The sequence below is a fragment of the Oncorhynchus gorbuscha genome, linkage group LG13 (genome assembly GCF_021184085.1).
Source record: "Oncorhynchus gorbuscha isolate QuinsamMale2020 ecotype Even-year linkage group LG13, OgorEven_v1.0, whole genome shotgun sequence".
Lineage (NCBI taxonomy): Eukaryota > Metazoa > Chordata > Actinopteri > Salmoniformes > Salmonidae > Oncorhynchus > Oncorhynchus gorbuscha.
Window position 1 is genome coordinate 67387242 of NC_060185.1, and position 13815 is coordinate 67401056.

The 13815-nt window shown below is 42.8% G+C and overlaps 2 protein-coding genes across 3 annotated transcripts; one reads left to right on the forward strand and one right to left on the reverse strand.

The window, feature by feature from the left end:
* The first annotated feature begins 247 nt into the window (after positions 1-247).
* Positions 248-5710, forward strand: zgc:113425 (uncharacterized protein LOC541425 homolog). Of its 2 annotated transcripts, none has more exons than XM_046295497.1 (6): positions 248-644; positions 782-841; positions 1000-1131; positions 4120-4266; positions 4930-4990; positions 5130-5710. In XM_046295497.1, exons 1-6 carry the CDS (start codon positions 480-482, stop codon positions 5231-5233), a joined length of 669 nt encoding a protein of 222 aa, XP_046151453.1. In that variant the 5' UTR covers positions 248-479; the 3' UTR covers positions 5234-5710. The 2 variants fall into 2 exon arrangements, with proteins under 2 accessions (XP_046151453.1, XP_046151452.1); XM_046295496.1 differs by having other exon boundaries at positions 250-644; positions 5127-5710.
* A 221-nt stretch (positions 5711-5931) lies between these two features.
* LOC123993394 (ras-related protein Rab-33B-like) lies at positions 5932-8971 on the reverse strand. Its single transcript, XM_046295495.1, has 2 exons — positions 8450-8971; positions 5932-8075 (listed from the first exon to the last, which is right to left on the reverse strand). The coding sequence occupies exons 1-2, from the start codon at positions 8678-8680 to the stop codon at positions 7575-7577; spliced, it is 732 nt and encodes a 243-aa protein (XP_046151451.1). The 5' UTR covers positions 8681-8971; the 3' UTR covers positions 5932-7574.
* Between the last annotated feature and the right edge of the window lie 4844 nt (positions 8972-13815).

Sequence of the window (13815 nt, forward strand, 5' to 3'; positions counted from 1 at the left end):
GACTTGCAAAGATTTCTTTATTCTAACGTGCTAGTTTTAACAAAGAGTTTGTGTAAATTATTCATGTATTGATTAATCTCTATTGGCAATAGTTAAGTAGTATTCAAAACCAGATTTGTGTTAGCTCATGAAACGCAACATCGCGAGAAGGAACTACCTCCTACCTACCAGAATGATGGCCGAGAAGGGGTTAAATATTTGCATTGTATTTCTTTGCTGTGCACCTGCGCGTGGGCGGGTTAATGGTTAACGCGCTGAAGTTCACCTGTCGTGCGTGAGTCAACAGAAACCAACACAACGGTCCGGAAGAAAGTCAATGAGCGGGCAGGGTGAAAGGACAGTTGACCTATTTAACAAAAGTATAATACATTATAAACATGTTGCAGTGAGAGAACTTATTGTGGAAGTCGGACTGGGTGTTTTTCTGTGAACTCGATAGGACAAAGGACTTTGGAAGCGCCGTGAGAGTGCGCCGTGAGATGGACCGCTACCGGTATTTCATCTTTAACCAGCGCAGTGTCGTTGTTCTGGGCATTCTGCAGGTAGCATGTGCAGCGCTGTGCTTGGTGTGCGGATTCATTGATGCGTTTTTTCGGAAAAACACCACACTCAGTGAAACTAGGGCACCTGTGTGGGCGGGTTTGGTGAGTATGAGTGTTCTTTCATCGAAACAGATTTACTGATTCATCAAAATATAGAGGATGACACTTGACTATATTGATTCTGTGGTGACACATTGGACTGCCTGTTTGTCGTCATTCACAATGACTTCCTCCTGTAGATTATGGCCTGCCCAGGTGCGCTGGCGCTCTTTGCTTCCCAAAGGAAAAACCCAGTATTGGTAAGTGTGATAAAGGTAGCCTTGGCTTGATGCTTCGTTCCTCCTATTGAATTATAATTAAAGCACACCAAACATGACTGTTAATTTTGTCTGACTGAATGCCACAAAGGTGACAAATAATATTAAATCCTCTAATAGCGTGGTTTGACCCTGTTCAGGTGAATGTAATGATCGCTGTCTCAGTGTGCTCCTGTGTTTCCGTGGTGGTGGTGTCAGGTTACGCCATCCTAACTTTGACCTATGGCGAGAATGACAACGAGGTGTTCCACCATCACAACAACCTTGAAGTGGTAATACCCGACCCTACCACAAACGATCAACACAACGAACTCTTTCACACACAGCCCCTAGTCTGGTCTGTGTGTCAGTCAGTTTCTGTCACAAATGATTTAGTCCGGTATATCCAACCTGGTCTCACAGCATTTGGTATAGTTCTGTACATACATTTGAGGCAATCTATTTTAGCCAAACTCAACATCAGAAAGAAACAAAGATTTGAATGTGATTAAACTGTAAATATCACAGATAGGAGCTTAGTTACCAGTATATTTGTTTATATGGCTTGTTCAAAAAAAAGAAAAGTTGACCCTGAAGTCCGTATTTTCAAAGACGAGTGGATGGAACGGTATTTATTCATTTTCCCCACAACTAGCACAAAACCAATGTGCCTGATATGCAGTGAGTCTGTAGCTCTCTTGAAAAGTGACAATGTTAAGCGCCATTATGACACCAGGCATAGTAAATTCGATCAGATGTATCCCCTGAACACAGAGGTGAGAACAAACCAGATTAACCAACTCAAATCGCAATATGAGAGGTCCACCAAAGTCCTTGTCAATTCCCTGACAGCCCAACAATGTGTTCACTGAGGATAGCTTGGGTTTTGGGAAAACACAAAAAACTATTTTCAGATGCTGAGATGGTAAAATAATGCACGTGTGAAGTTGCTGACACCTTGCTTGAAGGTAAACAAAAAAGATGAGCTCAGGGAAAAGATCAACCATATCCCACTGGCAGATTCCACAGCGATGAGGAGATCTGGAATATTAGCTGAAGATGTAACTTCACAAATTGATGAGGCCATTCAGAAGGCACCATGCATTTCATTATCTGTGGAAGAATCAACAGATAACACTGATAATGCCCAGCTTCTGGTGTTTGTCAGATTTTATAACGAAACAAATGGATTCTGTGAGAAGCTGTTGGGCTTAACAAATCTAGAAGCACACACACACACACACAGGGAGAGGATATCCATGAGGTCATCAAAGGGTTGCTGACAAGAAGGGGGAGAGATCTCAAGTCACTGGTCTCCATCACCACAGATGGAGCTCCAGCCATGATAGGAAGAGGGAGGGGACTGGTTGCACGTTTGAAAGAGGACCACACTGACCTGAAATATCACCACATCATTCATCAATCTGTCCTGTGTGTCAGTCTGGGAGAAGAGTATTCTGAGGTCATGATGATGAAACTGATAAACCTTTTTGAGAGCAACATCATCCCTACAACACCACTTGCTACGATGCCAGTTTTGATGACTTACTACTGCACAACAACGTCGTGATGGCTCAGCAAAGGCAGGGTTTTGGAAAGCTTTTGGGCCATTCAGGAGGAAATCAAAGTTTTCTTATCAGAGCAAAAGAGTGACATGGCAACTCAGTTTTTGGAAGATGAGAAGATGGAAACAGTTGGATTTTTGACAGAGATTACATCACACCTTAATTAACTGAATGTTAAACTGCAGGGACAGGACAACACAATGTGTGCTATGATAACAGCAGTCTGGGCTTTCCAGAAGAAATTGGAGCTTTTCAAGAATGACCTCCAGGGAGAACGTGTCCACTTTCCCAATCTTCTGGTGCAAACGCAGGGAGACAAAGATGTTCCCAACCATGTTGATCACATCCAGAAGCTGATGTAAAACTTCAAGGCTTGCTTTTCTAACTTTATTGTTGGAAGAGAACTGCTGCTGCTCATCCAGAACCCCTTCTTGGTCACAAATGTGACAAAGTTGTCTGAAGAAGGAAAACAGATCTTTTAAATAAGGAGATGTTGCATCACTGCAAATGGAGTCGATTGAGCTGCAAGAAGATGTGGCTTTGAAGGAGCAGGCTGGTGATTTGTGACCCTGTCACATTCCGGGAAAAGATGGTGCCAGCAGCTGATGTCCCTGTTCTCAAGAAACTGGCACTATACATCCTGACCATGTTTGGCTCCACATACAGCTGTAAATCAGCCTTCTCCACAATTAAGTTTATTATTTAAAAAAATACAGCACCAGTCTCCCCAATGAACACTTGCACCAGTGTCTCAGAGGTTCTCTAACATCATTTGCACCAAAGTTCAAAGCAGATTATTTTTGTTAATATCCTTTGTTCTCCAGAAAACATGCACTTTATTTTATTTAAAAAACATTTAATTCAAGGCCCGTGTACAATGGTTCAAATAGTAGTTGAGTAACCCTGCTCTATTTAGTATGATATGTTACGTTTTGGCTGGTGTTTATTAATTTGTGGATGTCCATCACCCATTTCGTATGATATGTTACGAATTACAATTCATATTATATGTTATGAATTTGCAAAAGGTACAATATGTTACGAATTTGCCAAAAGTATTATGTTACGAATTTCAGCTAGGTGGCTAACGTCAGCTAGCTCGCTAGGTTAGGAGTTAGGGTTAAGTTTATGTAACCAGTGTTAAATGGCTAGCTGGTTAGCGGGGTGCGTGCTAATAGCATTTCAGTCAGTGATGTCACTCGCTCTGAGACCTTGAAGTATTTGTTTCCCATACTCTGCAAGGGCTGCGGCTTTTGTGGAACAATGGGTAACGGTGCTTCGAGGGTGACTGTCGATGTGTGCAGAGGGTCCCTGGTTCGAGGAGAGGGACGGAAGCAATACTGTTACATTTAGAAGTTAGGTTAAAGGAAGGATTAGCTAACATGCTAGGTAGTTGCAAAGTAGTAAGTAGTTGAAAAGTTGCTGAAATCCTGAAGTTGGATTGCTAGACGTTCGCATTGTATATTTGCCTTAAGTAACCATCAAAAAATCAAGAATGTCAGATTTACATACAGAATAATACGAAATGCTCTGAGACCAGGTTGGTATATCTGACACTTCCTCCCTGATAGCCTGGGGATGAGGTTACAAAGGATTTGACTAAAGCAGAAAGTACTCTCTCTAAATCCTAAGGAGGTACCTAAATACCCGTCTTACACCCCAAACACACCTTGGATGTTTCATCAATAATAATGTGTGTTTCTGACTGCTCTACAGAGGTTTATGCTGAGCCGGATGGTGAAAGGGGCCAATGCCACCATACTGTTGGTCTGTATCGTCAGCCTGGTCCTCTCCTCTCTCATCGCCTTTGTAGGCTGTCGCAGTCTGCCCCTCTGTGGCTGCTACGATGGTCTCACTGGCCTGGTAAATCAAATCAAATGTATTTATATAGCCCTTCGTACATCAGCTGATATCTCAAAGTGCTGTACAGAAACCCAGCCTAAAACCCCAAACAGCAAGCAATGCAGGTGTAGAAGCACGGTGGCTAGGAAAAACTCCCTAGAAAGGCCAAAACCTAGAGAGGAACCAGGCTATGTGGGGTGGCCAGTCCTCTTCTGGCTGTGCCGGGTGGAGATTATAACAGAACATGGCCAAGATGTTCAAATGTTCATAAATGACCAGCATGGTTGTATAATAATAAGGCAGAACAGTTGAAACTGGAGTAGCAGCACGGTCAGGTGGACTGGGGACAGCAAGGAGTCATCATGTCAGGTAGTCCTGGGGCATGGTCCTAGGGCTCAGGTCCTCCGAGAAAGAGAAAGAAAGAGAGGAGAGAATTCGAGAACGCACACTTAGATTCACACACGACACCGAATAGGACAGGAGAAGTACTCCAGATATAACAAACTGACCCTAGCCCCCCGACACATAAACTACTGCAGCATAAATACTGGAGGCTGAGACAGGAGGGGTCAGGAGACACTGTGGCCCCATCCGAGGACACCCCCAGACAGGGCCAAACATGTAGTAGTGCAGTTGTCTGCCTAATCATCCCATGTTTTCAGACTGTGTATGTGTGTGTTTCAGGAGATATTGGTCCCTCAGAATGACCCCAGCCCACAGACTGAGCTTGTGTGTACATGGCAAGGTAAGTTATCTAGGTGAGCGAGGAAGAGGGAAAGCTAGGTGGTCGAGCTCTGGCTAGTCTTAGGCAGAGAGTTTGCTACTGTATGTTGAGACACTTGTTTGGTATTGACTGTAGTGATAGTTGCTCTCTCCCCCAGCAGGTGGCGAAGACAGTGTGTTAAACTCTCCAGTGAACTTCAGCGACAGATGTCCTGAGGAAGAGGAGGCGCTCTCCAAACTCCCCCCCTACAGCAGACTCACCTGAGAGGAATCCTCTAGGCCAGTGGTTACCTAACCTAACCTCGTGAAAGGGGACTTCACAAGGTTAGGATGAAAACCAGCAGACCCAGCTATAGAGGATTGTTATGTTTAAGTGAGTAGCTAGTTATATTATTGTCCACTAGCATTTCACCAAACAGAGAACCAAGAGGAGGCAGAATAACAGATGCAATATACCAAACATTTCAAACTGCCATTTCAAATATGTTTCTTTTTTTTACCACTTATTACCCATCTACTTGTATGTGTAAATCCCTGTGTAATATACACATAGTTAGTGTAAATATGCCTTTTTTTATGAATTTGCCAAAGTTTCAGCTTGGAAGTGCCTTGTGGTATCCTGCGACTGTTGAAATGTACACGGTCCTTCTGTGAGGCTGCTCACGTTTGGATTCTTGCCCTGTTTTATAGGTGATTTTTATATGCCATGTTATATTCAACTAAATAAATCTTCTGTAATGTTTTTTTTGGTGATCTTTCTTTAACCGCCCCGTACCACAGACATGTTTTCATGAAATAACAATGCCTTGAAATGTACAGAATGCTTTATTGTAAGGCTACACAACATTTGTAATGCAAGGCTTCACTCCCTTTTTGTGTTCCCAAAAGTTCAGACCTGATGTGTTCTGTCTCTCGACGCAATACATGGCGCCTTTCTCAAACATACTTATCGGGGCACTTGAGAAGAGCTATCACGCAGTACACATACCTCTATCAAAAAGTCCAAATAAAATTAACTTAAATGTATGAACTGCAGAGAGCACCAACACATTACAAAATAACACTAAAGACCATATGAAAGTAAAACAAGAGTGCAAGGCAATTTATAAAGCGTACCATTTTCTGTATCTAGTGTTGTAGACCAATCTATGCGCAACAGGTCAGTGAATATTAATCTTGTAATTCATGTCTAACTGTATCCTGAGAAAAGGCCATCTATCTGAGCCCACAGTACTTTAGAGCAGCTGATTAATGTGATGCGGCATCTGTGTTCTACTGGCTACAGTCATTTTATGACAAGACTTACTGGTAATCTGACATACAGTACATAAACACAGTCACAAATCTTCATTAGAGGGTCATTTCACTGGTGGGTTTTCATTGCAACTGTCCCATGTCCAAACAAGCAGAGGGGTTGTATTACAAAGCAGGATCAAGGAGTTAGCTAGCTAAGTTGCCTAGATATCCTGAAATAATGTTAAGTGCCTGGTCTGACTCAACTAAAACTTAGTTTAGCTTTAAGTAACACAAAGTAAATTGTACAACAAAAAAAAAATCTAAAGTTAGCTGGCTAATTCATTGATCCTTATTTGTCGTATACCCCTCAGGTGCGTTAGCTAAGCTTAATAGGCAATAACACAGGTACTGTTCTTTAAACTCTTGACACATTTTACAGACTTATTGTAAAGATAAAGATGCATTGATAGCAGTCATCCAATTGTGCACTCCGTCATCCATTTAGTGTGATGTTACATCCGGCAAAAAAAAATATCTACACATTTTGGGGGGTCCAATTCGTACGATATGTTACAAATTTGTTGTGCTTAAGATCCCGGACTGCAGCTTTAACCAAAGCAGATTATGAAGAGGTAATAATGACAAGTTTTGCCCCACATCAACAATGATCTCATCAGGAGGAGTGGTAAGTGCAGCATCACGTTGTGTTTCACTCACAGTACTTTACTGCACATTTCTCTGATGTTATGCCACACATCTTTCTCACAGTCACTCACGTAAAGCTGAAACTCACACACTTGCGATGGACCACAGGACCGGCTGTGATCCAAATACACACAAAGCAATGACGATAGTAAAGGCATTTGGGATGACAACACACTAGGGTAGAGCGGATTGAATATGTGTGTGGTTACTTAGAAATGTATTTGTTGTATTTTGTAATAGTTATTTTATAGATGTGACATATGTAAGACATGCAGCATAATGTAACTTTGCTTAGGAAACCATTTTATAGTTGTCTGCTTTATGCAGGGGCACAATTATAAACCCTATGGATGGGAATTTTGGTACAGAAACACCTGAGTGATGTGCACTGATATAGCCTTCTGTAAACTATGAGAGGTATGTGTGCATTATTCCTACATGTAAATCGAGTATGTTGTACATCAACCAGGCAAACTCACAGTATTCTAGCTCAAACACAGTTCAGTGGAACCAGTCAACAAGATTAATTTCAAACAAGTTCCCTTTTGATCTTTTTCTTTCCCATATCACTGAAATGTTTACGTTATATGATAATAGTCCTTCCTTTATCTCCCCCTAACCTCCCTCTCTTGCTTCCTCCGATGCTCTCTCTCACCCCTCCTCTCTCAGCAGCTGCAGGTCCAGCTCACCTTCTCCTCGCCCTCGTCCCTCCCCCTTATCAGAGTTACCGTGTCCCCCCCTAACACCCCCCTGGGCAGCTGGCTAAGTATCAGAGGCTTCTGGGACTTCAGCTTGTGGGCCACCGTCATGAAGATGGCCTCCACGTGATCACTGCTCCCCCGGATACTGTCTCCGCTACCGTCGCTGCTGGGGTTCTTGGCGGATGTCTCGAACAGGGGCATAGAGTGGGCGTCTGCAAACTGCTGGGCCAAGTCCGTGCCCACCTGGACAGAGTTCTGCAGGTCACACTTGTTCCCCACCAGGATCCTCGGGACCTCCTGGCCCAGGGCGTGCTGCTTACACTCCTCGATCCAGGTCGGGAGGCTGCGGAAGCTGGCGGCGCTGGTCACGTCGTACACAAACACCACAGCGTGCACATTGCGGTAGTAGTGCTGTACCATGCTCTTACGAAAGCGCTCCTGGCCCGCCGTGTCCCATAGCTGGACCTGTAGAGGGAAAGAGAGAGGAGAAAGAGTAAAAAATATGACACTTAACAGCTTCTTGGATGTATTGAAAGTCCTCAAAAACTGAAACAGTAGCTAAACCTAATGTCCAACATGAAGGTGCTAGAGGATGAACTCAACTGTAATATGTGTATGATTCTACAGAGAGCAGTCGGTGCATCAGACAGATAGCTAGTTCTCTCTGCTGCCACTGCCCTTGAGATCAAATATATAGACGTATGAAAGCCACAACAACCACCACCCCCCATGTGTATGAGGTAACCTGCCTGCGTGCATGCCCATGGTGTTAAATATTGTGCGGTTTTAGAATAATACAAACAAAAATGTTGCATGTTTTGTGTCAACTAACAATTCACCTTGATTGTCTCGCCGTCAATCTCGATAAGTTTCTCCCGAAAGTCCACCCCGATAGTGGCCTCGGTTTTCTCCGGAAACTTGCCAGCACAGAATCGGTAGGTGAGGCAGGTCTTGCCCACCCCGGAGTCCCCAATCACTATGATCTTGAAAATCCGTGTACGTGGTGGCGGGAGATGAGACGAGACAGTCAGCGAACTGGTGAATTCCATTGACGACTCCACACTTGCCATATTGATTAGTTATTAATTATCGAGGGTATACTAGCTAGCTAGCTAACTGCCTAACTAACCAACAGAGCTGTTGTGGCTTGCAAAACTGCCCCTCCAAATGCTAGCTGGATGGGCTGTTAAAATTAGACAATGAATCTCGGCCAATACAAATGCAACTGGACATTCGTGACAAATCTGTGAGCTCCAAATATAAATGTATGACCATGCATTAGTTTCGTACTGACAATTTCACGTTGCTAGCTAACGCAATCTTCTAACTCCCTCCCTGACCGACGTTAGATATAAAGTATCGTACAATGTTGACAGAAAACAAGACTCTCGCGAGAGGGAACCAAGAAAGTGAAAGCCTTTCTAGATTGGATCAGATTCGACACAATGGGCGTTGCTTACAACACCAGCCCGCCTCCCACCTCCCTACCAAGCCCAGTCAAACACTAAAATAAGCATTACACAAGTGAGAATAAATAAATTAACTACAGTACTAAATATTTATACAATTAACATGAAATAATAATAGTTATTCAGATGTTTGAAAATATATAAAAGTGTGAAATCCTGTTAATGTTTCAGAAAGTGTCTTTTAACCTCAATTTCAAACAAACAGTGTGTCTGGCCAAACAGTGGTCAGTGCTCCTTACCAAAGTCATCTCCTGTAGTGAAAAAGGCATCAACATGTCCATGAGTACTCGTTCCCTCCTATTACAGTTTGAAGAAATGTTATAAATGACAACATTATCTTTATTGCCATGACTGGTGAAAGTTCACTAATTTCCACTCTGTCCTTGTTTTTATTGATGTTGAGTTGCAGTGACTTTTTGGACCATGTAAACTTGTGTTTGTAACATTATTATCGACAGACAGACAGTAACCAACTAGACGTAAGGGGCAACAGGGTAGCCTAGTGGTTAGAGCGTTGGACTAGTAAGTTCAAACCCCCGAGCTGACAAGGTACAAATCTGTCGTTCTGCCCCTGAATAGGCAGTTAACCCACTGTTCCTAGGCCATTATTGAAAATACGAATTTGTTCTTAACTGACTTGCCTAGTTAAATAAAGGTAAAATAAAATGTATTTGAGTACAGTGCTTTGTATACACACTATCATATCCCAGTTGAGTGATTTCTTTGCATAGACCCATGAGTTGAGGCGTGTTATTACACAAGTAATAAGCCTGGTGCTGGAGCCCCCCAAGGTTGAAGGCTAAGTATCTCACTACAGGAACTGGTCTCAAGATTTTATGAAGAGGCAGGATACAAAGCATTAAAACATATTCCAAGTAATATTTGACTGATTCCACATTTTGTTGTGTTACAACCTGAATTCAAAATGTAATAAATAAAACAATTTCTCTACACAATACCCCATAATGACAACAAGAAAACATGTTTTTAGAAATGTTTGCAAATGCATTAAAAGTTAAATACAGAAATATCTCATTAACATAAGTATACGCAAGATTTGGCCTTGGGTTTAAGGTTATTGTCCCGCTGAAAGGTGAATTCATCTCCTAGTGTCTGGTGGAAAGCAGACTGAACCAGGCTTTCCTCTAGGATTTTGCCTTTGCTTTGCTCCATTCCGTTTATTTAGTATCCCCAGTCCTTAACGATTACAAGCATACCCATAACATGATGCAGCCACGACTAAGTTTGATGTATTGGACTTGCCCCAAACATAACACTTTGTATTCAAGAAAAAAAAAGTTAATTGCTTTGCCGCATTTTCTTTGCAGTATTACTATTTGTGCCTTGTTGCAAACAGGATGCATGTTTTGGAATATTTGTATTCTGTGCAGGCTTCCTTCTTTTCACTCTGTCAATTAGGTTAGTATTGTGGAGTAACTACAATGTTGTTTATCTATCCTCAGTTTCCTCCTATCACTGAAATTAAACTTTGTGACTGTTTTAAAGTCACCATTGGCCTCATGGTGAAATTCCTAAGCGGTTTCCTTCCTCTCCGGCAACTGAGTTAGGAAGGACCCCTGTAGCTTTGTAGTGACTGGGTCTATTGATACACCATCCAAAGTGTAATTAATAACTTCACCATGCTCAAAGGGATATTCATTGTCTGCTTCTTTTTTTTGTTTGTCATCTACCAATAGGTGCCCTTCTTTGCAAGGCATTGGAAAACCTCCCTGGTCTTTGTGGTTGAATTTGTGTTAGAAATTCATTGCTAGACTGAGGGACCTTACATATAATTGTATGTGTGGGGTACAGAAATGAGGTAGTCATTCATAATAATGTTAAACACTATTATTGCACACAGAGTGAGTCAATGCAACATATAATGTGACTTGTTTACTCCTACCCTTATTTAGCCTTGCCATAACAAAGGGGTTGAATACTTATTGACTCAAAGATATGTCAACTTTGACATTATGGGGTTTTGTGTGTAGGTCAATGACAAAATATCTAAATTGAATTCATTTTAAATTCAGGCTGTAACAAAACAAAATGTGGAAAAAGTCAAGGGGTGTAATTACTTTCTGAAGGCACTGTATGAGATCATGGATCACTCAGTCAGATCAAACACACTGAGTGTACAAAACATTAGGAACACCTTCCTAATATTGCATTGCACCCCCCTTTTGCCCTCTGAACAGCCTCAATTCTTCAGGGCATGGACTCTACAAGGTGTCAAAAGCGTTCCACAGGGATACTGGCCCATGTTGACTCCAATTCTTCCCACAGTTGTGTAAAATTGGCTGGATGTCCTTTGGTTGGTCGACCATTCTTGATACACACAGTAAACTGTTGAGCGTGAAAAACTCAACAGTGTTGCAGTTCTTGACACACTAAAACCAGTGCCCCTGGCACCTTCTACCATACCCCTTTCAAAGGCACTTAAATCTTTTGTCTTGCCCATTCACTCTCTGAATGGCACATATACACATCACAAGGCTTAAAACTCCTTCTTTAACCTGTCTCCTCCCCTTCATCTACCCTGATTGAAGTAGAATTAACAAGTACCATGAATAAGGGATCATAGCTTTCACCTGGATGCAACTGGTCAGTCTATGTCATGGAAAGAGCAGGTGTTCCTAATGTTTTGTACACTCAGTGTACACTATATAAACAAAAGTATGTGGACACCACTTTAAATTAGTGGATTCGGCTATTTCAGTCACAGCCGTTGCTGACAGGTGCATACAATCATGCACACAGTCATGCAATCTCCATAGACAAACAGTATAATGGCCTCACTGAAGAGCTCAGTGACTTTCAACATGGCACCGTCACAGGATGCTATCTTTTAAATAAGTCCCTTTGTCAAATTTCTGCCCTGGTCAACTGTAAGTGATGTTCTTGTGAAGTGGGAAAACCGTCTGTCCTCGGTTGCAACACTCACTACTGAGTTCCAAACGGCCTCTGGAGGCAACGTCAGCACAAGAACTGTTCGTCGGGGGCTTCATGAAATGGGTTCCCATGGCCGAGCAGCCAAACACAAGCCTAAGATCACCATATGCAAAAGCCAAGTGTCGTCTAAAGTGGTGTAAAGCTCACTGGCACTGGACTCTAGAGCAAGTGGAAAAGCGTTCTCTGGAGTGATGAATCACGCTTCACCATCTGGCAGTCCGACGGACGAATCTGGGTTTGTCAGATGCCAGGAGAATGCTACCTGCCCAAATGCATAGTGACAACTGTCAAGTTTGGTGGAGGATGAATAATGGTCTGGGGCTGTTTTTCATGGTTCAGGCTTGGCCCTTTAGTTCCAGTGAAGGGAAATCTTAACTCTACTGCATACAATGACATTCTAGACCATTCTGTGCTTCCAACTTTGTGGCAACAGTTTGGGGAAAACCCTTTCCTGTTTCCGTATGACAATGCCCCCGTGCACGAAGCGAGGTCCACATAGAATTGGTTTCTCGAGATCATTGTGGAAGAACTTGACTGGCCTCCACAGAGCCCTGACCTCAACCCCATCGAACACCTTTGGAATGAATTGAAACACCAACTGCGAGCCTGGCCTAATCGCCCAACATCAGTGCCCGACCTCACTAATGCTCTTGAATGGAAGCAAGTCCACGCAGCAATGTTCCAACATCTAGTGGAAAGCCTTCTGAGAAGAGTGGAGGCTGTTGTAACAGCAAAGGGGGGACCAACTCCATATTAATGCCCATGTTTTTGGAATGAGATGATTGACAAGCAGGTGTCCACATACTTTTGTTCATGTAGTGTATTTTCCATGGAAACTAAGGGTTTGTATGGGACTACAAAATGTATCTATTCTGGCAATGTTAGAGCAGACAACTTTCAGATTTCAATCTTTCAACCAAAAGTGTTGTTTTTTAGATTGTGACCATTCTGTTCCAAACCGGAATGCACCAATAGTTTTAACATGGGTAATCTCTTTGGGTATATCGTGCTCTATCACTAAACTACTAGTTTTCAAAAAGCCGTATGATTCTCTCCTAGGTGACCACAGTAAGTACGTCAACACGGAGAAGTTATTCCAGACGTGTCATCGTAGAGGAGCCCTGGCTACTGGGGGAATGGCAGCCCTGCTGCTGCCTGAGGACAAGGACCCCTATAGAGCAGCCTTGGTAAACATCACCAGGCAAGGACCTGTTCTACAGTCATTTCAGACTGAAGTTACTGGAGATCAAAGCTGGTGTTGATGGCTTCATGGTGTATGACCTAGGCTTGATAGAGCCCATGCAGAAAGTAAGTCCTTGATGTTTGACTCATTGAGCTGTTGTGCACAAGCTATACCTTTCAAGGAACTGTTGTCCTTCTCACCTGTCAGTCTCAGACTATCTGTATCCCCACTCTTTCTCTCCCACTTCCTCCTCAGCCCTTCCAGCTGCATACTCAGGGTGACAACGAGATGCACCTGCTTAGAGATGACCTCCTGGTTACCCCTGATGAGCTGCTCTGGATTCCAGCTAATAGTTACTCAATAACATTGTGCTACTTTGTATTTGTACTACACAATGCTATGCATCTCATGTACTGTACTGCTCAAAACGTTATTCTAGGGTGGAGTAACCCTGACCGGCTTGAAGTATATTGCTGTAGGAAACCTGTTCATAGATGCTTGGCTCACAGGTGAGAATTCAAGGGTATGCATCATCCTGATGAACCATCGTACTTATTTGGAACGGATATGTGATTGAGTAATGTTGATTGTAAATGTTCCA

Excerpts from the sequence above, each read along its gene's own strand:
- LOC123993394 (XM_046295495.1), bottom strand. The coding sequence starts at position 8,680 with ATGGCAAGTGTGGAGTCGTCAATGGAATTCACCAGTTCGCTGACTGTC. Across the intron at positions 8,076-8,449 it reads TTGACGGCGAGACAATCAAG|GTCCAGCTATGGGACACGGC; the intron begins GTGAATTGTTAG and ends TTCCCTCTACAG.
- zgc:113425 (XM_046295496.1), top strand. The coding sequence starts at position 480 with ATGGACCGCTACCGGTATTTCATCTTTAACCAGCGCAGTGTCGTTGTT. Across the intron at positions 645-781 it reads CACCTGTGTGGGCGGGTTTG|ATTATGGCCTGCCCAGGTGC; the intron begins GTGAGTATGAGT and ends TTCCTCCTGTAG. Across the intron at positions 1,132-4,119 it reads ATCACAACAACCTTGAAGTG|AGGTTTATGCTGAGCCGGAT; the intron begins GTAATACCCGAC and ends ACTGCTCTACAG.